Source organism: Pseudophryne corroboree, chromosome 5 (genome assembly GCF_028390025.1).
Source record: "Pseudophryne corroboree isolate aPseCor3 chromosome 5, aPseCor3.hap2, whole genome shotgun sequence".
Taxonomy (NCBI): domain Eukaryota; kingdom Metazoa; phylum Chordata; class Amphibia; order Anura; family Myobatrachidae; genus Pseudophryne; species Pseudophryne corroboree.
In genome coordinates, this window is record NC_086448.1 from 272,051,792 (window position 1) to 272,077,834 (window position 26,043).

Sequence of the window (26,043 nt, forward strand, 5' to 3'; positions counted from 1 at the left end):
AGCTAAGACCCACTTTGATGTATTCCTGTTGGATATGGGAGACTGCTATCTTTTCTCTGTTTATCACAAATGTCATAGATTTGGTAACAAATCTGGATGCCTGTTTTCAAATTGGCTATGTGGTATCTATACACCTGCTGTGGTTCATCCCCTGCGTAGTACACAGGGCACACTTACCAGGACGAATGAACAAATCGCCCACATCATGCAACAATTTTATAAATCTTTATATTCTACAGTCCTCCCGAACTGCGATCACTCTAATGCATCTCCATCTTCATCTGGCTTGGCAACCACTCCCTTCCCATCTACTCTCTCTTTTTCTCCTCCTGCTTCTGGACATCCTTTTTCTTATCATCCTTGGGCCTCTTTAAGTTTCCCTTCCATTATTGATGACATGGATAGCTCACTCCAGGCCCCGATTATAATTGAGGAAGTCCATTCAGTGATAAGGCAGCTGAAGTCGGACACAGCTCCTGGCCCTGATGGCTATAGCGGGGATTTTTATAAGATTCTATTCCTGAAGATAGGAGACACTGTTGTCAAGGTATTTCACTCTATATTGTTGGTTGCTGCCCCCCTCCCGTTGCACTTTAATTCTGCCATTCTGAAAATTCTACCTAAGTTTGACAGAGATCTTTCTCTTCCTGGTTCCTACCATCCCATTTCCCTTCAAAATTTAGACTATAAACTATAGGCAAAGATCTTGGCAGAACGGTTGAAGGTGATACTTCTTCATATCATCCATTCTGACCAGACTGGCTTTATTTCTGTGAGGCATTCGGTGGTCAATGTGAGGAGGGTCGTTTCAGTCATATCTGACTTGGGTAACGCTATCCTATCCTTTGATGCCAAAAAGGCTTTTCATTTAATTGAATTACCACACTTATACTCCACCCTCCGGCGTTTTTCTTTTCCTGATGCCTTCATAAATGCTATCCAGCTGTAATACACAGATCTGAAAACTCAGGTTTCATGCAACAATTTCCTCTCAGCTCCATTTATTATTGACAAAGTAACGGTAACGAGACAGGGCTGCCCACTTTACCCGCTACTTTTTGCCATTGCTCTTGAAACACTGGCAATGGCACTGAGAGCCTCTTCGGCTTTCACAGATATACATGTTGGTGACATTGGACCTAATTCAGAGTTGATCGCAGCAGCAAATTTGTTAGCAGTTGGGCAAAACCATGTGCACTGCAGGGGGGGGGGGGGGACAGATATAACATGTGCAGAGAGAGTTAGATTTGCGTGGGGTGTGTTTAAACTGAAATCTAAATCGCAGTGTAAAAATAAAGCAGCCAGTATTTACCCTGCACAGAAACAAAATAGCCCACCCAAATCTAACTGTCTCTGCAAGTGTTATGTATACCACACCGGCAGTGCACATGGGCCCTCATTCCGAGTTGGTCGCTCGGTTTTTTTCATCGCATCGCAGTGAAAATCCGCTTAGTACGCATGCGCAATGTTCGCACTGCGACTGCGCCAAGTAACTTTACTATGAAGAAAGTATTTTTACTCACGGCTTTTTCTTCGCTCCGGCGATCGTAATGTGATTGACAGGAAATGGGTGTTACTGGGCGGAAACACGGCGTTTCAGGGGCGTGTGGCTGAAAACGCTACCGTTTCCGGAAAAAACGCAGGAGTGGCCGGAGAAACGGTGGGAGTGCCTGGGCGAACGCTGGGTGTGTTTGTGACGTCAACCAGGAACGACAAGCACTGAAATGATCGCACAGGCAGAGTAAGTCTGGAGCTACTCTGAAACTGCTAAGTAGTTAGTAATCGCAATATTGCGAATACATCGGTCGCAATTTTAAGAAGCTAAGATTCACTCCCAGTAGGCGTAGGCTTAGCGTGTGTAACTCTGCTAAATTCGCCTTGCGACCGATCAACTCGGAATGAGGGCCATGGTTTTACCCAACTGCTAACAAATTTGCTGCTGCGCTTAACTCTGAATTACTCCCTCTGAGCTTAAAGTTGCTGTGTTCGCAGATGACGTGCTGTTGTTTGTGTCGAAGCCCACCTCCTCAGTGCCAGAGATTCTACACCTGATTTCGGACTTTGGACAAATGGTGGGCTATAAGATCAGTGTCATCAAATCTGAACTCCTCCCCATGAATGTACCTCTTAGCTCTCTCTCACTAAATCTCACTTAAAATATCTCTCACTTAAATATCTCTCACGTCAAAGATCTAGAGGTTAACATACATACCTGGTGATCTCTCTATAGTATATGACTTGCATTTCTCACCTTCTATCAAAGGTGGTTGCCAAGCTAGATGGTTGGGCCAAGCTTCCGCTCTCCCTACTAGGCAGAGTGGCTGCATTAAAAACGGTCATCTTTACAAAAATCTTTTACATTATGCAATTGCTTCCTGTTCACCTACGGGATTCAGATAAGTTACACTTACATGTCATGCTAAGACATGCTTCCTGTGGCGGGGAAAAAAGCCCAAAAGAGCTTTTTCGAAGCTAGTGATGGACAAAATGGTAGCTGGCACAGGTGTTCCAGATTTTCTCCCTTATTCTTTGTCTCTTGTTTCTACATTATGCTGCTGACTGGCTTCACGACAAGAGTACCTATACAGATCTTGCATTAGATACAAATATTTCTAGACCATTCTCACCAAGTGCTTTATTACATTCTAGAAAAGCGCTTATTCCCTCCCATATCATCAATCATCCATTATTCAGGGATACTTATTTTAGTTGGATCTTGCTTCACAAGAAGCTGAAGAGTGAGCATACCGCACCTCCCTCTGTCTCTCTATACCCCTGTGGCAGAGTAGCTCTCTCCCACATTCTGAGGAAGGGGTTAATCACCGCAACTCAGGGAGGAACCACACCCTTTCCTTAATTAGTACCAGCTAAAGTATAAAAATCAGGCCAGGTGGGGTGTAGTACGGTATGCCGGCGCTCGGGCTCCCGGCGACCAGCATACCGGCGCCGGGAGCCCGACAGCGTGGCGAGTGCTAAGGAGCCCCTTGCTACGCGCGCCACACTATTTTATTCTCCCTCCAGGGGGGTCGTGGACCCCCACGAGGGATAGTAGCTGTCGGTATGCCGGGTGTCGGGATTCCGGCGCCGGTATAATGTGCGCCGGGATCCCGACATTCGGCATACTGAAGACCACCCGCCAGATGAGTTAGTAGGGTGGAAGGTGTGGGAGAGGCTGCACCTTTAGCAGCACTCTCTGTCCTGGAGAAATGTGCACCCTGAAACTGCTGTGAATACTCTGCCTGTTTACCCTGCTGTCTTCAAGTAAGCTGAATTGTTATTGTGAACTGTTGATGGTAACCTTTGTAAGAAGTTATTGCAGTGGCTATGCCTGTCTGTCGGAAATAAAAGCTTACTTGTTTGCAATACCTCTGCCTCCCATTGGTCGTCTAGAACTTACCCGCTACAACCCCATTCTTTTATCCCTTCTTTGCATAGTGACCTGTTCCTTCAGTGGCGGGACATATGGGCTCTGCTCCGTGACCTGGATATTTGACCCAGGGATCCATATTCCATAATTTGCTTCGATGAGTGACAAATATTCCCTTGCAAATTCCTATTTTTATATGTTTCTCCAGATGAGACATTATTTGCTGTCGCTACCGATGGATGCATATTTTCCTTTGATTAGTTTTCCCTATAAAATTAAACTAGTCCATTATAGTTCAACCATGAAAATCTTAAGCTCAGCATATTTACAGGAAGTCCACATAAAATTGATACACAGGGCACATGGAATCAGTATGGGATCCCGGAGGTCAGCAGACAGATGCCAGGATCCCGGCGGCGAGCGCAGCGGGTCCCCTCGAGGGCTCACTTCGCTCACCACGCTTCGTCCCGGGTTCTATTCCCTCTCGGGTGGTGTGGACCACCACCCAAGTGGGGAATCCAGCCGGTGGTCGGGACTCCGGCGGTATTGCAGATGGCGTTGGGATTCCGGCGTCGGTATATTGACTGCTGGGATCCCGTCCGACGGTCATTTGAGTGCCTCCTGAGAATATATGCCCTGTACATCTGTGAATATATTGATCCCACTGCTAGGTATCTTTGCCCTAAATGTAGAGGGACTTGTGTCACTTTCTAGCATTGCTTCTGGACTTGTACCAAGATTAGACGCTTTTGGAATAAAGATTTAATGTTTATTAATAGCAATTTTTCATTGTCCATCACCTGAACCACTTGCCTGTCTTTGCATAAACTTCTCTATCTGGAATGATTCTACGAACCTTAAACCTCTCTTTCCTATGTTTACAATGTTATTCAACATATCCAAAAATGCTATACTGAAACATTGGATAGTCAAAACTGCTCCATCCTTGGCCGCAATACAGAGAATGCTACAATTTATTTAGTTTGATCGCAAGTGGACCGTCATGAAAGTGAATTTTGGCCTTGAGGGATTCCATAAAAAAATGGAGCCCTTACATCTCTACTTTAGATGTTACTACCGAGTCTCAGATTAACCAATTATTTGAAAATCAGTCTTGGGCTACACACAGGTGTCCTGTTCCATGATTATTATGTGCTCCTTTTCATTGTATCGTCCCTGTTTTATAATGCTTCCGTCTGATATGCTCGATTTGACCGTCTCTTTGTTTACTCCTTTCTTCTTTCTTTTCTTTGCTGGGTGCTCCAATTCTACAATATTTAAAAATTGTACTGGATCATCTTTATTCCCCCCCATCCTCTTTTATTACTTTTTGGACTAAACAATGCTGTATTACTTAGTTTATGTGCCCAAGCAGTCTCCCGATACCATGCCATTACATCGTGGGGCAGATGTATTAACCTGGAGAAGGCCTAAGGAAGTGATAAACAAGTGATAAATGCAAGGTGATACACGCACCAGCCAATCCGCTCCAATATGTAAATTAACAGTTAGGAGCTGATTGGCTGGTGCGTGTATCATCTTGCATTTATCATCTCCAGGTTAATACATCTGCCCCAGTGTTCTTTATTTAGCATTTTATTGCTTGTCATCTGGCTAATGTTACTACCATTTTCTTTTTGTGGATTTGTTGTATAAAGGTGCTGCGTATTGGCATCTCTTGTTTGCCTGTTAATTTTTTATACTGTCTGTTGTTTATCTTGAACAAAACTCAATAATCAGTATTATAAAAAAAAAACCTGATATTAACTCAAAAAGAGCAGTTCCAATCCACAATAGAAACACTGTAAATTATTTTGTGTTGCACTGAATTACTGTGTTCTCATAATTATACATTTGGGGCTATGCAGTGCCCTTTGCCCAGCCACGCCCCCTGAGCCTATAACATTGTGATGTCATGCCGAGGGGGCGGGACTGCCAGCTTCCAGGAAGATCACTGCCTGGAGCATCCTGAGGATGCTCCAGGAGGCTGTACAAGCTCCAGTGTGCATGCCTGGAGCGTCAAAAGGTGGCACTGCAGTGACGATACTGGATGCAGAGTGTCATTCCGGGCACCTTATGCAGCGATCATGGGCCAACAATGGTGTCGCCCACAGAGCTCTGTGTGATGGCACCGCTCGCTCAACCCTAGTAATGGACATGTGTATGGCAGAGACCTTCTATTAATTATCCTGCTTCTGGGAACAACTTATAAAATCCATGCAGAGCCTAAGAAGCTTTTGGGGGAATTGAGAGAGGGCCACAAGCATTACAAAGTTGACAAATGTTCTGTATCTAAGCATAGAAGTACAAAGACAACACAGTGATTATTTTGTTAATTAATCTTGATTTTTGGTTATACCCTTGTGTAGTCTCTATATTAGTGTGTCAGAGAACACATATCTTCATTATATTTAATTTTGTTATAAAATCTATAGTTCCAATTCTGTTTAGTTTAATGCAGAAACAACTAACATGTTTGCTAACCGGATTCTGGGCGACACTTATCACCTTTCCTGTAGGATGACAGAAAACAAGCTCTCTGATGAGGCAGCTGAGAGGTTTGCTGAAATGCTAAAAGTGAACAAGACTCTTCGACACCTTTGGTGAGATCTCAAATACCAAAGATCGGTTTTAGTCGCCATTCTCTTTCCCTGCTCTTAAGCTAGACACACAAAAATCTAACACTGGTGTCCAGATCAATGAGTGAAATTTAAAATTTGTTGATTTACAGTCACCACTGCTGCACATGCTGTCAGTCTTTCTGGTAAAGAGAGATTGTGAATGACCGATTTGAGCTACCAGATTGAAATTGTTTCTAGTCAGCCTGGACTCTGATCTTGTCCCTGGTTTAACCTGTGTGAGACTTGCATAAATGATAAAACTGGCCACTCACACCATTTTGCTGTATTTTCAAACAATTGCATTTCTGTACAATAACATATGTAAAGTGAGTTCAAAAAGTCCCTCTGCAATAAGCACTTTGTTTAGCTACAGACTACCTCTGCAGCTGTGGGAGGCCAGGGAGGTACAAACCAGTGGGGAATAAGAGACTTCTGCAACACGAGCTGATCTCTTTTTTTTCATTTAAATAAAGAATTATGGCCCTCATTCCGAGTTGTTCGCTCGCTAGCTGATTTTAGCAGCATTGCACACGCTAAGCCGCCGCCCTCTGGGAGTGTATTTTAGCATAGCAGAATTGCGAACGAAAGATTAGCAGAATTGCGAATAGAAATTTCTTAGCAGTTTCTGAGTAGCTCCAGACTTACTCAGCCATTGCGATCAGTTCAGTCAGTTTCGTTCCTGGTTTGACGTCACAAACACACCCAGCGTTCGCCCAGACACTCCCCCGTTTCTTCAGACACTCCCACGTTTTTCCCAGAAACGCCAGCGTTTTTTCGCACACTCCCAGAAAACGGCCAGTTTCCGCCCAGAAACACCCACTTCCTGTCAATCACACTACGATCACCAGAACGATGAAAAAGCTTTGTTATGCCGTGAGTAAAATACCTAACTTTTGTGTAAAATAACTAAGCGCATGCGCTATGCGAACCTTGCGCATGCGCAGTAAGCGACTAATCGCAGTATAGCGAAAATCGGCAACGAGCGAACAACTCGGAATGACCCCCATGTTGTCATATTACTTAGCACACTTTCTCTGAGGGGAGACCTGCTTAGCACGCAGTCACTGCACAGGGACTTTTGAACTCCCTATACAATTAAGAGACTGATCTTATGACTATAAATGTATTTGCTCTGCTTTTAATGAGGGCTATCATCACAGTTCATTGCTTCCCACACTTAGGGGGAAATGTAATAGGGTCGGTGTTTTTTTTTTTTTGTGCGGGACAAACTTGCACTTTCTCGCACATCAAAAGGTGCGAGTTTGTCCGAAAACTCGGCCGATGTAATAGCCTGCGAGTTTTTAGGTTCTAGGCTATTACATTGTTTGAGTATGTCCGAGTTTTTCTTGTATGAAAACTCGCATATTGTAATGTGAGTTACATTACAATGTGCGAGTTGTACAGAAGAATGTACAGTAAGATCTGTGCATGCTTCTGTCAGTAAAAGCTGTCAGTAAAAGCTAAGAAATAGTTAAAAAGTAGAAACAAATGATGTGCCCCCTCCCCCCCCCCCAAAAAAAAAAAAACTCAACCCATAACCAGCCACGGGCTCCTGGTTGAAAAAATGACTGTGTACCCTTGTATTTTAACAGCCAGCACCAGCCGGGGACACGTTTATATGGGTCCATGTAGTTGTACCATTACCCCCCCAACTAGTAAGACTTGGCCAGAGTACCCTGGGGTAGTGGAGACTTTACAAATAAATGGGGTCCCCCCCCCTCCCTAAAAGGCACCAAGACCAGGGCTAAAGCCTGGGGGTATCCCGGCACCCCTGAGCTTTGAAGTATAAAAAATGGAATTAATAGTTGGACTACAGGTCTCAGCAAGCCTCCCTGGCTTGTTGGTGCTTGGAGAACCACAAAAAAGGACCCACTGCTACATGTAGTCCCCCTGTAAAAGAAATACAAAAAAAAGAAAGGAAATAAGCTATGGTGAGAATTTTCCATAGAAATATATTGCGGGAACTTTAATATTATATGGTTAACCGCAAGGTTAATAGAGGTCAACCTTGTGGTTCATCTTTATTAAACTTGCGGTTAACCATATAATGCTGCGGTTCCTACAATATACTTCTATGGGAATTCTCACTATAGAAGTCTATGATGAAACCATGATTGACAGTGCAGCAGCAAATAGCCAATCAGAGGACAGGCCCTGCGTGGTGCACTCTGATTGGCTGCCGGCTCTCCTAGTGACAGCAGTCACATGGAGGGCAGCATTCAGGAGAGGAGGTCTATGTCTACAGACATAGGGGGTTATTCAAAGATGGTCGCCGATTTTGCTTACCACTCCCATGCTGGGGGCCACACAGCATGTTGTGATAACATCGAAATACAGGTTGACATGTTTCATATAGCAGGAAATGCAGGCGACGTCATCGGTTGGCCCCAAAAATGGCCATGACACGTCTGCGTTTCCAATTCCCCCTCCCCTTAACGCTGCGTTGCTGCACCCGGACGCCTGTCAATCATGATGTGATCACATCCTTCATGGATGTGATCTGTCATGACAGCCTGGGCATGCTCACTGCAGTCGATGCATGTGCGCAGACGGTAAAACCCCTGCCTTCACAATGAACTTAGCAGCTGCGTTCAGCTCTGAATAAGGCCCATAGACCTCCTCTGTGTGTTTGGCCTGGATAGTATTATATACTGTATATATATTTTTTTTTTTCTAAGCTGGTGCTGGTTTAAAAAATACGGGTTAATACAAGGATACCTCCGTCATTTTTTTTCACCTGTATTTCTCTTACGTCCTAGAGGATGCTGGGGACTCCGTAAGGACCATGGGGTATAGATGGGCTCCACAGGAGACATGGGCACTATAAAGAACTTTTAGTATGGGTGTGCAGTGGCACCTCCCTCTATGCCCCTCTTCCAGACCTCAGTTAGATTTTGTGCCCAGAGGAGATAGGGTGCATTACAGAGGAGCTCTCCAGAGTTTCTCTGAAAAAGAATTTTGTTAGGTTTTTTATTTTCAGGGAGCACTGCTGGCAACAGGCTCCTTGCATCGTTGGATTGAGGAGAGAGAAGCAGACCTACTTAAATGATAGGCTCTGCTTCTTAGGCTACTGGACACCATTAGCTCCAGAGGGATTCGGAACGCAGGTCTCACCCTGCCGTTCGTCCCAGAGCCGCGCCGCCGTCCTCCTCGCAGAGCCGGAAGGTAGAAACCGGGTGAGTATAAGAAGAAAAGAAGACTTCAAGGCGGCAGAAGACTTCAGATCTTCACTGAGGTAAGCGCGCAGCGGTAACGCTGCACGCTATTGCTCCCACACGCTACACACACAGAACGGGCACTGATGGGTGCAGGGCGCAGGGGGGGCGCCCTGGGCAGCAATAAACCTCTGGTCTGGCATATAAGGGTACATTAGGCTGCGGAGGCAGTAAATGAAGAGATCCCACGCCATTTTTTGAATATTGAAGCGGGACCGATGCCCGCCGCTGCAGGGGGCGGAGCTTGATCCCTCAGCACTAACAGCGCCATTTTCTCCACAGAACGCTGCAGAGAAGCTGGCTCCCCGGACTCTCCCCCGCTGAACTCGGTGACAGAGGGCTGAAAAGAGGGGGGGGGGGGGGCATGTTTAAGGCGCAGTGAGTGTATAACATTGATTATATATATAAAAAGCGCTATCTGGGTTTTATTCCAGTGTCAGTTTGGTGCTGGGTGTGTGCTGGCATACTCTCTCTCTGTGTCCCCAAAGGGCCTTGTTGGGGAATTGTCCCCTTATAGATATATCCCTGTGTGTGTGGGGGTGTCGGTACGTGCGTGTCGGCATGTCTGAAGCGGAAGGCTTGTCCAAGGAGGAGGTGGAGCAGATGTGTGGTGTGTCTCCGTCGGCAACGCCGACTCATGATTGGATGGACATGTGGCATATGTTAAATGCGAGTGTGGCCTCATTACATAAGAGACTGGACAAAGCAGAGTCCAGGGAGAAAGCAGGGAGTCAATCCACGGATTGGACTGGGTCACAGGGCACTTCTGGGTCTCAAAAACGTCCCCTATATCAAAAAGTGGACACTGGTACCGACACGGATTCTGACTCCAGTGTCGACTACAATGATGCAAAATTACACCCAAGGGTGGCAAAGAGTATTCAGTGTATGATTATTGCAATAAAAGATGTTTTGCATATCACTGATGACCCCTCTGTCCCTGATACGAGGGTGCGCATGTATAAGGAAAGACCTGAGGTAACCTTTCCCCCATCTCATGAGCTTAACGAGTTATTTGAAAAAGCTTGGGAAACTCCAGATAAAAAACTGCAGATTCCCAAAAGGGTTCTTATGGCGTATCCTTTCCCTGCACAGGACAGGGTACGTTGAATCCTCTCCCAGGGTGGACAAGGCTTTAACGCGCCTGTCCAAGAAGGAGGCGCTGACGTCCCCAGACACGGCAGCCCTCAAGGATCCTGCTGATCGCAGACAGGAGACTACTTTGAAGTCTATTTATGCGCATACGGGTGCTTTGCTCAGACCGGCAATAGCATCGGCATGGGTATGTAGCGCAGTTGCAGCTTGGACAGATACCTTGTCGGCTGACCTTGATACCCTAGACAGGGATACCATTTTATTAACTTTAGCTCACATTAAAGATGCAGTCTTATATATGAGGGACGCACAAAGAGACGTTGGGCTGCTGGGTTCCAGAAGCCAATGCCATGGCTATTTCTGCGAATCGAGCTCTATGGACCTGCCAATGGACGGGTGATGCAGACTCAAAGAAGCATATGGAGGTTTTACCTTACAAGGGTGAAGTGTTGTTTGGGGAGGGGCTCACGGACCTGGTTGCCACAGCTACCGCGGGTAAATCTACCTTTTTACCTTTTGTTCCCCAACAGCAAAAGAGATGCAGTCCTTTTGGTCGCATAAGTCAAGAAGAGGTCGGGGCTCCTCCTTCCTTGCCAGAGGTAAGGGTAGAGGAAAGAGAACACCTGCTTCGGCTAGTTCCCAGGAGCAGAAGTCCTCCCCGGCTTCTACAAAATCCACCGCATGACGCTGGGGCTCCCCTAAGGGAGTCCGCACCAGTGGGGGCGCGCCTTCGCCTTTTCAGCCAGATCTGGATTCTTTCAGACGTGGATCCTTGGGTGATGGAAATTGTTTCCCAAGGTTACAAGCTGGAATTCGAAGAGGTGCCCCTTCGCCGATTTTTCAAGTCGGCCTTGCCAGCTTCACCCCCGGAGAGGGAAGTAGTGTTAGCTGCAATTCAAAAGCTGTGTCAACAGCAAGTGGTGGTCAAGGTTCCCCTGGTCCAACAGGGAAAAGGGTATTATTCAACCCTGTTTGTGGTCCGAAGCCGGATGGTTCGGTCAGACCCATTTTAAATCTAAAATCCTTAAACCTGTACTTGAAAGTTCAAATTCAAAATGGAATCGCTCCGAGCTGTAATATCCAGCCTGGAAGGGGGGGATTTGATGGTGTCACTGGACATAAAGGATGCACCAATTGCTGAAGAGCATGTCGCTCTCCCTGAAAGTGCTGCAACAGCACGGTTGGATTCTCAATCTGCCAAAGTCACAATTGGTTCCTACGACTCTGCTATCATTCCTAGGCATGATTCTGGACACGGAACAAAAGAGGGGTTTTCTCCCATTGGAAAAAGCCCAGGATCTCCGGAACATGGTCAGAGACCTGCTGAAACCAAAAAGAGTGTCTGTTCATCAATGCACTCTAGTTCTGGGGAAAACGGTGGCAGCCTACGAGGCCATCACCTTCGGCAGGTTTCATGCGAGGACTTTTCAGTGGGACCTTCTGGACAAGTGGTCCGGGTCCCATGTACAAATACATCAGAAAATAACCCTGTCCCCCGGGGCCAGGGTGTCTCTCCTGTGGTGGCTGCAGAGTGCTCACCTTCTAGAGGGCCGCAGGTTCGGCATTCAAGACTGGGTTCTGGTGACCACGGACGCGAGCCTCTGAGGATGGGGAGCAGTCACACAAGGAAGAAATTTTCAGGGACTATGGTCAAGCCAGGAGGCTTGTCTACACATCAACATACTGGAATTGAGGGCCATATACAACGGCCTACGACTAGTGGAGAATATTCTTCGCGACCTACCGGTTCTGATTCAATCAGACAACGTCACAGCCGTGGCTTATGTAAACCGCCAAGGCGGGACAAGGAGCAGAGTGGAGATGGCGGAAGCCGCCAGGATTCTTCGCTGGGCGGAAAATCACGTAAGCGCTCTGTCAGCTGTCTTCATTCCGGCAGTGGACAACTGGGAAGCAGACTTCCTCAGCAGATACTATCTCCACCCGAGAGAGTGGGGACTTCATCAAGAAGTTTTTGCAGAGATAACAAGTCTTTGGGGAATTCCTCAAATAGACATGATGGCGTCATGCCTCAACAAAAAGCTTCGGAGGTATTGTGCCAGGTCTCGGGACCCTCAGGCAGTAGCAGTAGACGCCCTAGTGACACCATGGGTGTTTCAGTCGGTCTATGTATTTTCTCCTCTTCCTCTCATCTCAAAAATATTGAGAATCATAAGACAAAGAAGAGTGCAGACAATACTCATTGTCCCAGATTGGCCTCGAAGGTCCTGGTACTCAGATCTTCAGGAAATGCTCACAGAAGATCCGTGGCCTCTTCCTCTCAGGGAGGACCTGTTACAGCAGGGGCCATGTGTGTTCCAAGACTCACCGCAGTTACGTTTGACAGCATGGCGGTTGAACACCGAATCCTAGCTGGGAAAGGTATTCCGGAGGAAGTCACCCCTACTCTGATAAAGGCTGGGAAGGAGGTGACGGCAAAGCATTATCACCGTATCTGGAGGAAGTATGTATCTTGGTGTGAAGCCAAGAATGCTCCTACGGAAGATTTCCATCTGTGCCGGTTTCTCCACTTTCTACAGACAGGAGTGGATATGGGCCTTAAGTTAGGCTCCATTAAGGTTCAGATTTCGGCCCTATCTATATTCTTTCAGAGGGAATTGGCTTCTCTCCCAGAAGTCAGGACGTTCGTGAAGGGAGTGCTGCACATCCAGCCCCCCTTTGTGCCCCCAGTGGGACCTTAAGTGTTAAGTTTCCTGAAATCTCACTGGTTTGAACCTCTTCAAACAGTGGAATTAAAATTTCTCACGTGGAAGGTGGTCATGTTATTGGCCTTGGCATCTGCAAGGCGGGTGTCCGAATTGGCGGCTTTATCTCACAAAAGCCCCTATCTGATTTTCCATGTGGATAGAGCAGAGTTGAGGACTCGTCCTCAATTTTTGCCTAAGGTGGTTTCATCGTTTCATATGAACCAACCTATTGTGGTACCTGTGGCTACGGGTGACTTGGAGGATTCCAAGTCCCTTGATGTAGTCAGGGCCTTAAAGATTTATGTAGCCAGGACGGCTAGGGTATGGAAAACAGAGGCTCTGTTTGTCCTGTATGCAGCCAACAAGGTTGGTGCTCCTGCTTCTAAGCAGACTATTGCTCGCTGGATCTGTAACTCGATTCAGCAGGCTCATTCGACGGCTGGATTGCCGTTACCAAATTCGATAAAGGCCCATTCCACTAGGAAGGTGGGCTCTTCTTGGGCGGCTGCCCGAGGCGTCTCGGCATTACAGCTTTGCCGAGCAGCTACTTGGTCGGGTTCAAACACTTTTGCAAAATTCTAAAAGTTTGATACCCTGGCTGATGAGGACCTTGCGTTTGCTCAGTCGGTGCTGCAGAGTCATCCGCACTCTTCCGCCCGGTTGGGAGCTTTGGTATAATCCCCATGGTCCTTACGGAGTCCCCAGCATCCTCTAGGACGTAAGAGAAAATAAGATTTTAAACCTACCGGTAAATCTTTTTCTCCTAGTCCGTAGAGGATGCTGGGCGTCCGTCCCAGTGCGGACTACATCTGCAAGACTTTTATAAGGGTTATGTTACAGTTGGAATCGGTCTTTGACTGATACTGTTTTTTTTGTTCATACTGTTAACTGGTTGCGTATATTCCAGGTTATATGGTATGATTGGTGTGGGCTGGTATGAATCTTGCCCTTAGATTAACAAAATCCTTTCCTCATATTGTCCATCTCCTCTGGGCACAGTTCTTTAACTGAGGTCTGGAGTAGGGGCATAGAGGGAGGAGCCAGTGCACACCCATACTAAAAGTTCTTTATAGTGCCCATGTCTCCTGCGGAGCCCGTCTATACCCCATGGTCCTTACGGAGTCCCCAGCATCCTCTACGGACTAGGAGAAAAAGATTTACCGGTAGGTTTAAAATCTTATTTTTTTTTCATCCAGGACCGGTTCAAAATACATTTTTACATAGTGCATTACTACACTACAAACACTACAGTTGGGTCTGGTATATTTTGGTCATATTCATGTCGATGTTCATAATGCTGACATGAAATTGTCGACAAGGTTGTAAAATTGACATGCATAGCATGTTAACATTGACAGCATCACAATTCATCATGTTGACATGATTAGAATGTTGAGAAGAGGTCTCTGGATGGTTTAGTGGTGGCTTACTGAGTACGGCAGTTACAGATTACTTCTGGTGGATCCTGTGTCACTTCTGGTGGTAAGAATGACTAGCCTTAATCCTCAGCCTTTCCTCCGTAACAAACTTAAATGTCTCCCTAGTGTCTAACACTAACCCTCCACTGCCAGTCTGTGCAGAATTTCGTCATATCATATGTTGACATTCTGCACATTGTCACATTTCGACATCATAACTGTTGACATTGTGTTGTTGACATTGTAAATGTAGACACTAGACTGTATCCCCTTCAGTAAGTTTAGGTACAGATGGAGCCCCACTCATCTAGTGCGGCTCCATCACATACGAGCGCTCCCGGCATGACTAGGCGATCGGTCCACTTAGTTACGCTGGGAGCGCACAGAGATGCTCCCATTCTAGTGTGCGTCATGTGGCATGCTCAGGCACAGACAGAGCCGCGATTAGCGTGGCTTTATCTGTATGCTCTAATTTTGAATGTAACATTATTGGCTAAAGATGATTATTGATTTGGACATCTGTAGCTCATTGCATTGTATGTGTTGTCACAATCTGATTTAAAACAATCATAATTGAGTAATGGGATTGATGTGTTTATGGTCGTCTTTCGCCACGATGGTGTAATATGTAGTCAGTTCAAGTGAGAAAAAATAGGAATTTAATACCTACCGGTAATTATTTTTCTCGTAGCCCGTAGGAGATACTGGATTGGAATTAGTACCTTGGGTATAGATCGGGTCCATTGGAGCCTGGTACTTTAAGAAATCATTAGTGTGTGCTGGCTCCTCCCCTCTATGCCCCTCCACCAGACTCAGTTTAGAAAAATGTGCCCAAAGAGCCGGGTGCATTCCTTTGGAGCTCCAGAGATTTTTCTTCAAACTTTTATTTAGTTTATTATTTTCAGGCAGCACTGTTTGGCAACCAGTCTGCCTGCATCGTGGCACTTAGGGGGGAGGACTGAACCAACCTCCTATAGGGTTAATGGTTCATATCCCCGCTGACAGGACAGCATGCCGCCACCCCTAACAGATGCCGAAGACGCGGTGTGGTGAGTACTAACACCAGGGTAAAGGTTAGCAGGTCCCCTGTGAAAGTGGCGGCATAAGGGCGCGGCGGTCATCTGGCTCTCGGGCTGCGGTGCCCGCTGCGGACCCTACACTTACGCTGAGTGAAGGGGGTTATTAAACTCCTTTTTTCACAATATACACATATATACAGCCAGTATAATCTGTTTTGGGGACCGCACGCCATTGAGGAGGCGGGACTTCCCGGAGAGCGGGACCAGAGGCTGTAAGGCGCCATTTCCTGCTGCTGCTGACTGCCAGGCTGCATGCTTGAGCTGCTCCTCCACAGACCCCGCTGAATCACCAATTGTACTGGAACCAGGGGGCTTTACAGTGGTGTAATATGTAACCAGTTCAAGTGAGAAAAAATAGGAATTTAATATCTACCGGTAATTCCTTTTCTCGTAGTCCGTAGGAGATACTGGGATGGAATTAGTACCATGGGTATAGATCGGGTCCATTGGAGCCTGACACGTTAAGAAATCATTAGTGTGTGCTGGCTTCTCCCCTCTATGCCCCTCCACCAGACTCCGTCTAGGAAAACTGTGCCCGAGGAGACATACCATGAGAGAATGAAATACACAATGAAAGCGGTAAGGCAACGAACCAACACACAACAGCAATAAAGGATAGCAGTGGTAACCAGAACAGAGGCTAGCAACGCTAACTATAACAAAAGATAGCAACGCTAACCAAACATGGAGCAGTGACAGCAACAGCAGACCCAACCAAGAACACTTACAACCAGACAAGCAGGAACACGAAGCACTGAGGCGGGCGCCCAGTATCCCCTATGGACTATGAGAAAAGGAATTACCGGTAGGTATTATATTCATATTTTCTCTAACGTCCTAGGGGAATCTGGGATGGAATTAGTACCATGGGGAAGTCCCAAAGCTCCCAGAACAGGTGGGAGAGTTCTGAGACCCCTGCAAAACTGCCTGACCAAACTGAAGGTCACCTCTGGCTAAGGTGTCGAACCTATAGAACCTTACAAACGTGTTCGAACCAGACCAAGTAGCTGTATGGCAGGTCGAAACACCCCGGTCAGCGGCCCAGGAAGTACCCACTGACCGAGTGGAGTGGGCCTGAATAGAACTCTGCAGCGGCAAAGCTGACGAAGAATAGGCCTGTTGAATGGTCAACCTGAGCCAACGAGTAATTGACTGCTTAGAAGCAGGACATCCAATCTTGGTAGGGTCATAAAGGACAAACAGCGAATCAGACTTCCTGTGACGAGCCGTCCTCTTGATGTAAATCCGCAAAGTTCTCACAATGTCCAAGGACTTTGAAGCAACCGACGTGTCAGACAGTATCGAAACCACTATCGGTTGATTAATGTGAAAGGCCGATACCACTTTCGGCAATAACTGCGGGCGAGTCCTGAGCTCCGGCCTATCCTCGTGAAATATCAATTACGGGCTTTTACAAGATAAGGCCCCCAATTCTGACACACTTCTTGCAGATGCCAAAGCCAGTAACATGACTGTCTTCCAAGTAAGATATTTCATGTCCACCCTGTGTAAGGGTTCAAATCCGTACGACTGGAGAAAGGTCAAGACCACATTGAGATCCCACGGAGCCGAACGAGGGACAAAGGGAGGCTGAATGCAAAGAACACCCTTCAGGAATGTCTGTACTTCTGGAAGTACTGCCAGCTGATTCTGGAAGAAGATGGAGAGAGCCGAAATCTGACCTTTGTGGAGCCTAACCATATCCACTCCTGCTTGCAGGAAAAGCAGAAAACGGCCAAGTTGAAAATCCACAGGAGAATATTTTCTACCTTCACACCAAGAAACACATTTCTTCCAGATACGTTGGTAATGTTTGGACGTAACCACCTTACGGGCCTGGACCATAATCGAAATAACATTGGAGGGAAGACCTTTCCTGGCTAGAATCGCCCTCTCAACTTCCAAGCCGTCAAACATAGCCTCAGTAAGTCTGGATAGAAGAAGGTCCCTGAGGCCAATGCTCCTCCAGAGACATGGTCAGGAGGTCTGCGTACCAGGCCCATCAAGGCCAACCCGGGGCAATCAGAATTGCCTGAACGCATTCCCTCCTGAGTCTTTTTAGAACTGTGGGAATGAGAAGGATTGGAGGAAACAGGTTCACAAACTGGAAAGTCCATGGTGTCGTCAGAGCGTCCACTGCTGCAGCCTGCGGATCCCTCGTTCTTGAACAGTAACGACTCAGCTTCTTGTTGAGACAAGAAGCCATCAGGTCTATTTGCGGACAGCCCCACCGGTGAACCAGTTGTTGAAACACCTGAGGGTGAAGGCCCCATTCCCCCGTATGGAGGTCGTGCCTGCTGAGAGTCTGCTTCCCAATTATCCATGCTTGGAGTGAATATGACTGAGATGGCCCTTGCGTTGGCTTCCGCTCAGAGGAGTATTCATGACACCTCTCTCATTGCGGCCCTGCTTCTTGTTCCTCCCTGTTGTTTTATGTATGCCACCAACATGGCCTTGTCCGACTGTACCTGAATGGCCTTATTTCGGAGAAGATAGGAGGCCTGCAGAAGAGCATTGTAAATTGCCCTGAGATCCAGAACATTTATCGGGAGCGCAGATTCCTGACTCGACCACCTCCCCTAGAACTAAGCCCCCTGGGTCACGGCCCCCCAACCTTGGAGTCTGGCATCCGTTGTCCAAGATTGGGTACTGAAAAGCCAAACCTTCACAAGGTACGAGACTAGAAGCCACCATAACAGGGAGATCCGAGCTTTTGGCGACAGAGCTATACTCTGGTGCAGGTGAGAGCCTGACCACTTGTCCAGCAGATTCAGCTGAAACAGACGGGCATGAAATCTGCCATACTGGATTGCCTCATAGGAGGCCACCATCTTGCCTAAAAGGTGGATGCAAAGATGAATGGAGATCTTGCAGGGTCTGAGCACCGAGTGTACCATAGCCTGGATAGTCAAGGTCTTGTCCATTGGGAGAAATACCTTCTGAGACAGCGTGTCTCAGAGGAGAGGAGGTAGTGCTTGATATTACAACCGTACCCTTGGAATTTGAGGTCCCTCACCCAAGAGTCCCGGCAGGAGTTTGCCCACACATGGGTGAAGTGTTGAAGGCGAGCACCCACCAGAAATTCGCCTTGCTGCTGGGGCCAACCTTCACGCGGAGGGCTTAGTGTAGGAGGATCCAGAGACCTGATCCAGCAGCCGCTGGTTTACGAGACTTACCTCGGTTTCCTCTGGCAGCATTTGAGGCACCTCTGTCTCTGCCTCTAAATCTGGCCACACGAAAGGATTGCAGAGTGGGCCCAGGGTAGGGACGTCTAGCAGGAGGCACAGCCGTCGCCTGAGAAATCCACTTGTTCAGTTCCTCCCCAAACAAGGCCTCGCCTGTAAAAGGAAGATTCTCCACGCCTTTCTTGGAATCGGCATCCGCTGACCATTGTCACAGACACAGAGCCCTGCGAGCCGAGACCGCCATCACAGTGGCACGGCCATTGATGAGGCCTATTTCTTTAATTGTCTCATTCATAAAATTTGCAGCATCCTGGATATGATGCAGTAGAGTCAGGATCTCCTCTTGAGGTAGTGTGAAACCCCTCAATTATATTCTCAGACCATTTTACCATGGCCCTAGTAATCCAGCCGCAAGCTATAGTGGGCCTTTGTGCTACGCCCACCGCTGTATATAGTGATTTGAGAGCAATCTCAATTTTGCGGTCTGCTGGGTCTTTGAGAGAGAGAGCCCCAGGTACAGGCAGTACAATCTTACGTGACAGCCTGGAAACTCAAGTATTCACGCACGGGGGATTTTCCCACACTTTCCTATCCTCAGGTGGAAAAGGAAAAGAATTCAGCAATCATTTGGAAGTCTGGATTTTTTTTGTCGGGATTGACCCACGCCTCTCTAAAGAGGGAGTTTAATTCCTTGGAGACAGGGAAGGTGGCAGAGGATTTTGGTTTCATATTAAAAAACAATTCCTCCTCAGGCTCTGTCTCCGTGTCCGGTATGTTGAGGACTTCCCTAATAGAATAAATCAGAGCCTCAACACCCTGAGAGAGTATTGTCACCTTCCATAACCACTTCTCCCTCATCCAGATCTGGCATGTCGGTATCAAAGTCAGACTGGAGCACCTGCGGGAGTGTGTGTTTATGAGAGACCAACAGGGGGTGCTGAGGAGCCTGCCTGTGGTCAGCAGCCTTGATCAAAAAATCATCTACAGATTTTTTTTAAGGGTCTGCCTTTCCAGTCTGGCAGTAGCCAACTCTGTATTAATATTAGTAATCATGCCCTTGAAGGATTCTAACCATTCAGGTTCCTGCACACTACTACCTTGTGAGGGTAGAGAACACTGGGTACACAGGAGAGAACCCCCTGGAGAACGGGAAAACTTAGTGTTACATGAGGGACACAGCCTTTTTCCCAGACATTCTTATTTTCATAAAAACAAAGAGTTAAGTGAATTTACACAGTGCAGTGACAACGCAGAAATTGAAACAGCACAACAAACCCAGAAAGTTTGTATGGAGTGACAGAGGATTGGGACCAGCACACAATATCTCAGGCAAAGCAGTGCTCCGCTGGGTAATAATATATATCTTTAGTAAGGTAGCTGTGTTATAATAGCCTATATGCTCTCCCCCCATCCCCCTCACTGTAAAGCCCCCTGGTTCCAGTACAATTGGTGATTCAGCGGGGTCTGTGGAGAAGCAGCTCAAGCATGCAGCCTGGCATTTAGCAGCAGCAGGAAATGGCACCTTACAGCCTCTGGTCCCGCACCCCGGGAAGCCCCACCTCCTCAATGGCGCGCGGCCCCTAACAGATTATACTGGCTGTATATATGTGTATATCGTGAAAAAAGGAGTTTAATAACCCCCTTCACTCAGCGCCAGTGTGGGGTCCACAGCGGGCACCGCAGCCCGAGAGCCGAATGAACGCCGCGCCCTTATGCCGCCATTGTCACCGGGGACCCGATAACCTTGACCCTGGTGTTAGTACTCACTGCACCGCGTCTTCGGCATCTGTTAGGGGTGGCGGCATGCTGCCGGTGTGTGCGCACACTCTGGGGCATGTGAAACAGCGCCTCAGGAGCTTAATGTCCTGTCAGCAGGGATACGAACCATTAACCCTATATAGGAGGTTGGTTCTGTCTCCCCTCCCCCCACGATGCAGGCAGACTGGTTTCCAAACAGTGCTGCCTGAAAATAATAAACTAAATAAAAGTTTGAAGAAAAATCTCTGGAGTTCCAGAGGAATGCACCCAGCTCCTTGGGCACATTTTTCTAAACTGAGTCTGGTGGAGGGGCATAGAGGGAAGGAGCCAGCACACTAATGATTTCTTAAAGTGCCAGGCTCCAATGGACCCGATCTATACCCATGGTACTAATTCCATCCCAGTATCTCCTACGGACTACAAGAAAAGGAATTACCGGTAGGTATTAAATTCCTATTTTTTCTCACTTGAACTGGTTACATATTACACCAACGTGGCGAATGACGACCATAAACACATCAATCCCATTACTCAATTATGATTGTTTTATATCAGATTGTGACAACACATACAATGCAATGAGCTACAGATGTCAGAATCAATCATCTTTAGCCAATAATGTTACATTCAAAATTAGAGCATACAGACTATACCCATGGTGCGAATTCCATCCCAGTATCCCCTAGGACGTTAGAGAAATAACTACTCAAACACAAAGTGTTAGAAATAGTTGTGAGGAAGTATAATATTTGTGCACAGACCAGAAAAGAGGAACTCTGTTTTTCATAGAGAATGTTGAACTTACAGTGCCCCTACCATCCTCACACAAAGCCTGCATTCTTATGAGTACTAATTCAGCCCACAAGAGTTGCATCTCAGTGCTTTGTGTAGGCAGCAGGTGGGCACCCCAATGCATAAGTGATTTAGGCGTCTATTTACTGAGCCTTGCATGGAGGTAAAGTTGACGGAGATAAAGTACCAGCCAATCAGCTCCTGCCATGTAGCAGGCTGTGTTTGAAAAATAACAGTTAGGAGCTGGTTGGCTGGGACTTTATCTCAATCCACTTTATCTCCATCCAAGGCTTAGTAAACAGACCTCTTCATTGATGTGTGCAAACCACACTGTTAATTGTCATGGTTGTTTGTTTTTCCACATAAAAAATAGACATAATAAATGGCAGTTATCTGTTTATCGCAGGCTGGTACAGAATAACATCACGAACCATGGAGCCAACCTCCTGGCAGAAGCCCTGGACTATAACATGACTTTGGAGGAGATTTGGTAAGAAGTGCTGAACAAATATTGATGACACCGTACTGTAAATGGACATTTTCTAACTCTAGACCCATCTCGCTTTTAAATGTTGACTTGAAACTCTTCGCAAAAATTTTGGATAACAGACTTGCTCCCCTCTTGCCCTCCTTAATTCATTCAGAACAAGTCGGCTTTGTCCCCACAGACAATACTAGATGCCTTATTGAACTTATTCACCTTACGCGTGACAAGTCCTTATCTGCCCTGGTGGTAGCCCTAGATGCAGAAAAGGCCTTCCATAGAGTGGTTTGGCCTTTTATACAACAAACCCTTGTTAATATGGGTTTACATGGAGCCTTCTATAGGGGTGTCGCTTCACTCTATCGCAATCCTTCAGCCTCTATTCTAGTCAATGGCTTATCTTCCGATTCCCTTCCTATTAGTTATGGAGCCGCTAGCAGCCAAAATTCGTCTAATCCAAAATATATTGGGTATTACAGTGGGTAACCAAGGGGGTCATTCCGAGTTGTTCGCTCGGTAAATTTCTTTGCATCGCAGCGATTTTCCGCTTAGTGCGCATGCGCAATGTCCGCACTGCGACTGCGCCAAGTAAATTTGCTATGCAGTTAGGAAGTTTACTCACGGTTTTTTCTTCGTTCTGGTGATCGTAATGTGATTGATAGGAAGTGGGTGTTTCTGGGCGGAAACTGGCCGTTTTCTGGGTGTGTGTGAAAAAACGCTACCGTTTCTGGGAAAAACGCGGGAGTGGCTGGAGAAACGGAGGAGTGTCTGGCCGAACGCTGGGTGTGTTTGTGACGTCAAACCAGGAACGACAAGCACTGAACTGATCGCAGATGCCGAGTAAGTCTCGAGCTACTCAGAAACTGCACAGAGATGTATTTTCGCAATAATGCGAATCTTTCGTTCGCAATTTTAAGAAGCTAAGATTCACTCCCAGTAGGCGGCGGCTTAGCGTGTGCAATGCTGCTAAAAGCAGCTTGCGAGCGAACAACTCGGAATGACCACCCAAAATCACAAAATTGCACTATACGCTGATGACGTTATCCTGACCTTAACTGATCCTTGTGTTTCATTCCCAAATCTGTTAGAAGAAATCACTACCTACAGTCACCTTTTGAATTATAATATTAATTCAGACAAAACTGAAATATTATCCCTTCATATCCCAAACTCGTATCTCCGAATATTGCAATCTTCTTTCCCATTTAAATGGCAGACTGACAAACTCAAATATCTGGGCATATACTTAACTAAATCTTACTCTGGTCTATACGCAGCCAATTTTCCAAGATTGTTCTCTTCTATAAAAACAGATCTCGCTAATTGGAACAAATGTTATCTGTCTTGGTTCGGACGCATGACTGCGATTAAGATGACCTTATTACCACGTCTGCTATACCTATGGCAGACCCTCCAAGTTCACATCCCCGTCAAAATTCTCAAATCTACAAATTGACATCTCCAACTTTATTTGGGCAGGGAAAAAACCCAGGGTAAAAATGCGAATTTTACAAAAACACAGATCGATGGGCGGTTTAGGTGTCCCTGACCTTCTTAGATATTATAGACCTACTCACTTAACTACATGTGTTCTCTGACATGCTCCTCCAGGCTAAAGAGTCTGGACACATCTGGAAGCTACATCTCTTCAGATGTATTCCTCATACAGCCTTCTATGGTGTCGCCGAAACACCGCCCTCCCACCACCTCCTTATTACCTACCATACGATTTACTCTATCTATATGGGACCCTTTGTTCTCGGCTATATCAGCTCTGTTCTTTCCATCCCCTTCTCACTCCATTATGGAACAACCCTACCTTCCCTCCGGGTACAACTCATCATGCATTTGTTTCTTGTACTAACAATAATATCCCCTTCCCGTTAGATATTGTACCCCTACACTCATTCCCGGAATTTGACGATCTACAGTTACGCTTTACTCTTCCTCACTCAGTATTTTTCTCTAACGTCCTAGTGGATGCTGGGGACTCCGTAAGGACCATGGGGAATAGACGGGCTCCGCAGGAGACAGGGCACTTTAAGAAAGAATTTGGATACTGGTGTGCTCTGGCTCCTCCCTCTATGTCCCTCCTCCAGACCTCAGTTTGAATCTGTGCCCGGACGAGCTGGGTGCTGTTCAGTGAGCTCTCCTGAGCTTGCTATAAGAAAGTGTTTTGTTAGGTTTTTTATTTTCAGAGAGATCTGCTGGCAACAGACTCTCTGCATCGTGGGACTGAGGGGAGAGAAGCAGCCCTACTCACTGAAGTTAGGTCCTGCTTCTTAGGCTACTGGACACCATTAGCTCCAGAGGGATCGTACACAGGATCTCACCCTTTGTCGTCCGATCCCGGAGCCGCGCCGCCGTCCCCCTCGCAGAGCCGGAAGACAGAAGCCGGTGACAGAAGCAAGAAGACTTCAAAATCGGCAGCAGAAGACTCCAGTCTTCAAACTGAGGTAGCGCACAGCACTGCAGCTGTGCGCCATTGCTCCCACATTAAACCCACATACTCCGGTCACTGTAGGGTGCAGGGCGCAGGGGGGGGCGCCCTGGGTAGCAATTAGGAACCTCTTGGCAAAAAGTGAGCATATATACAGTTGGGCACTGTATATATGCATGAGCCCCCGCCATTATTTTACACAGAAACGCGGGACAGAAGCCCGCCGCTGAGGGGGCGGGGCTTCCTCCTCAGCACTCACCAGCGCCATTTTCTCTCCACAGCTCCGCTGAGAGGAAGCTCCCCAGGCTCTCCCCTGCAGAAACACGGTAGAAGAGGGTAAAAAGAGAGGGGGGGGCACATAAATTAGGCGCAAAAGCTTTATATACAGCAGCTACTGGGTTAACACTAAGTTACTGTGTGATTCCTGGGACATATAGCGCTGGGGTGTATGCTGGCATACTCTATCTCTGTCTCTCCAAAGGGCCTTGTGGGGGAGCTGTCTTCAAAAAGAGCATCCCCTGTATGTGTGTGGTGTGTCGGTACGCTTGTGTCGACATGTTTGACGAGGAAGGCTATGTGGAAGCAGAGCGGTAGCAAATGAATGTGGGGTCGCCGCCGACGGCGCCGACACCTGATTGGATGGATATGTGGAAGGTTTTAAATGATAATGTTAATTCCTTGCATAAAAGGTCGGATAAAGTTGAGACCTTAGGACAGTCGGGGTCGCAGCCCATGCCTGATCCTATGTCGCAGAGGCCGTCGGGGTCTCAGAAGCGCCCACTATCCCAAATTGTTGACACAGATACCGACACGGAGTCTGACTCCAGTGTCGGCTATGATGATGCAAAGTTACAGCCTAAATTGGCTAAAGCTATACGTTATATGATTATAGCAATGAAGGAGGTGTTTCACATCACAGAGGAAACCCCAGTCCCTGACAAGAAGGTTCATATGTATGGGGAAAAAAGGCAGGTGGTGACCTTCCCCTCTTCACATGAGCTAAATGAGTTATGTGAAAAGGCTTGGGAATCTCCAGATAAAAAACTGCAGATTTCCAAACGGATGCTTATGGCGTATCCTTTCCCGCCAACGGACAGGTTACGCTGGGAATCCTCCCCTAGGGTGGACAAAGCTCTAACACGCTTATCCAAGAGGGTAGCCCTGCCGTCACAGGATACGGCCACCCTAAAAGATGCTGAGGATAGAAAGCAAGAGGGTACCCTGAAGTCCATTTACACACATTCAGGTACCTTACTAAGGCCGGCAATTGCGTCGGCCTCGGTGTTTAGTGCTGTAGCAGCATGGACGGATACCTTATCTGAGGATCTGGATACCTTAGACAAGGATACTATATTAATGACCCTGGAGCATATAAAAGACGCTGTCCTGTATATGAGAGATGCTCAAAGAGACATTAGCCTACTGGGCTCTAGAATAAATACAATGTCGATTTCTGCCAGAAGGGTCCTGTGGACTCGGCAATGGACAGGCGATGCCAACTCAAAAAGGCACATGGAGGTTTTACCTTACAAGGGTGAGGAATTGTTTGGGGAGGGTCTCTCGGACCTGGTCTCCACAGCTACTGCTGGAAAGTCAAATTTTTTGCCATATGTTCCCTCACAACCTAAGAAAGCACCGTATTACCAAATGCAGTCCTTTCGTTCACAAAAAGGCAAGAAAGTCCGAGGTGCGTCCTTTCTTGCCAGAGGCAAGGGTAGAGGAAAGAAGCTGCACAACACAGCTAGTTCCCAGGAACAGAAGTCCTCCCCGGCTTCTACTAAATCCACCGCATGACGCTGGGGCTCCACAGGCGGAGCTAGGCCCGGTAGGGGCGCATCTCCGAAATTTCAGCCACAAGTGGGTTCACTCCCAGGTGGATCCCTG

At 47.1% G+C, this 26,043-nt stretch overlaps 1 protein-coding gene across 4 annotated transcripts in view; it reads left to right on the plus strand.

Annotated features, from left to right (window-relative positions):
* The window catches only part of NOD1 (nucleotide binding oligomerization domain containing 1), a 175,566-nt gene that overhangs the window by 142,599 nt on the left and 6,924 nt on the right, over positions 1-26,043 (plus strand). For all 4 annotated transcript variants that reach the window (XM_063922335.1, XM_063922336.1, XM_063922334.1 and 1 more), the window contains 2 exons: positions 5,887-5,970; positions 21,642-21,725. In XM_063922335.1, the coding sequence (XP_063778405.1) occupies positions 5,887-5,970; positions 21,642-21,725 (168 nt within the window). The remainder of the gene's footprint in view (positions 1-5,886; positions 5,971-21,641; positions 21,726-26,043) is intronic.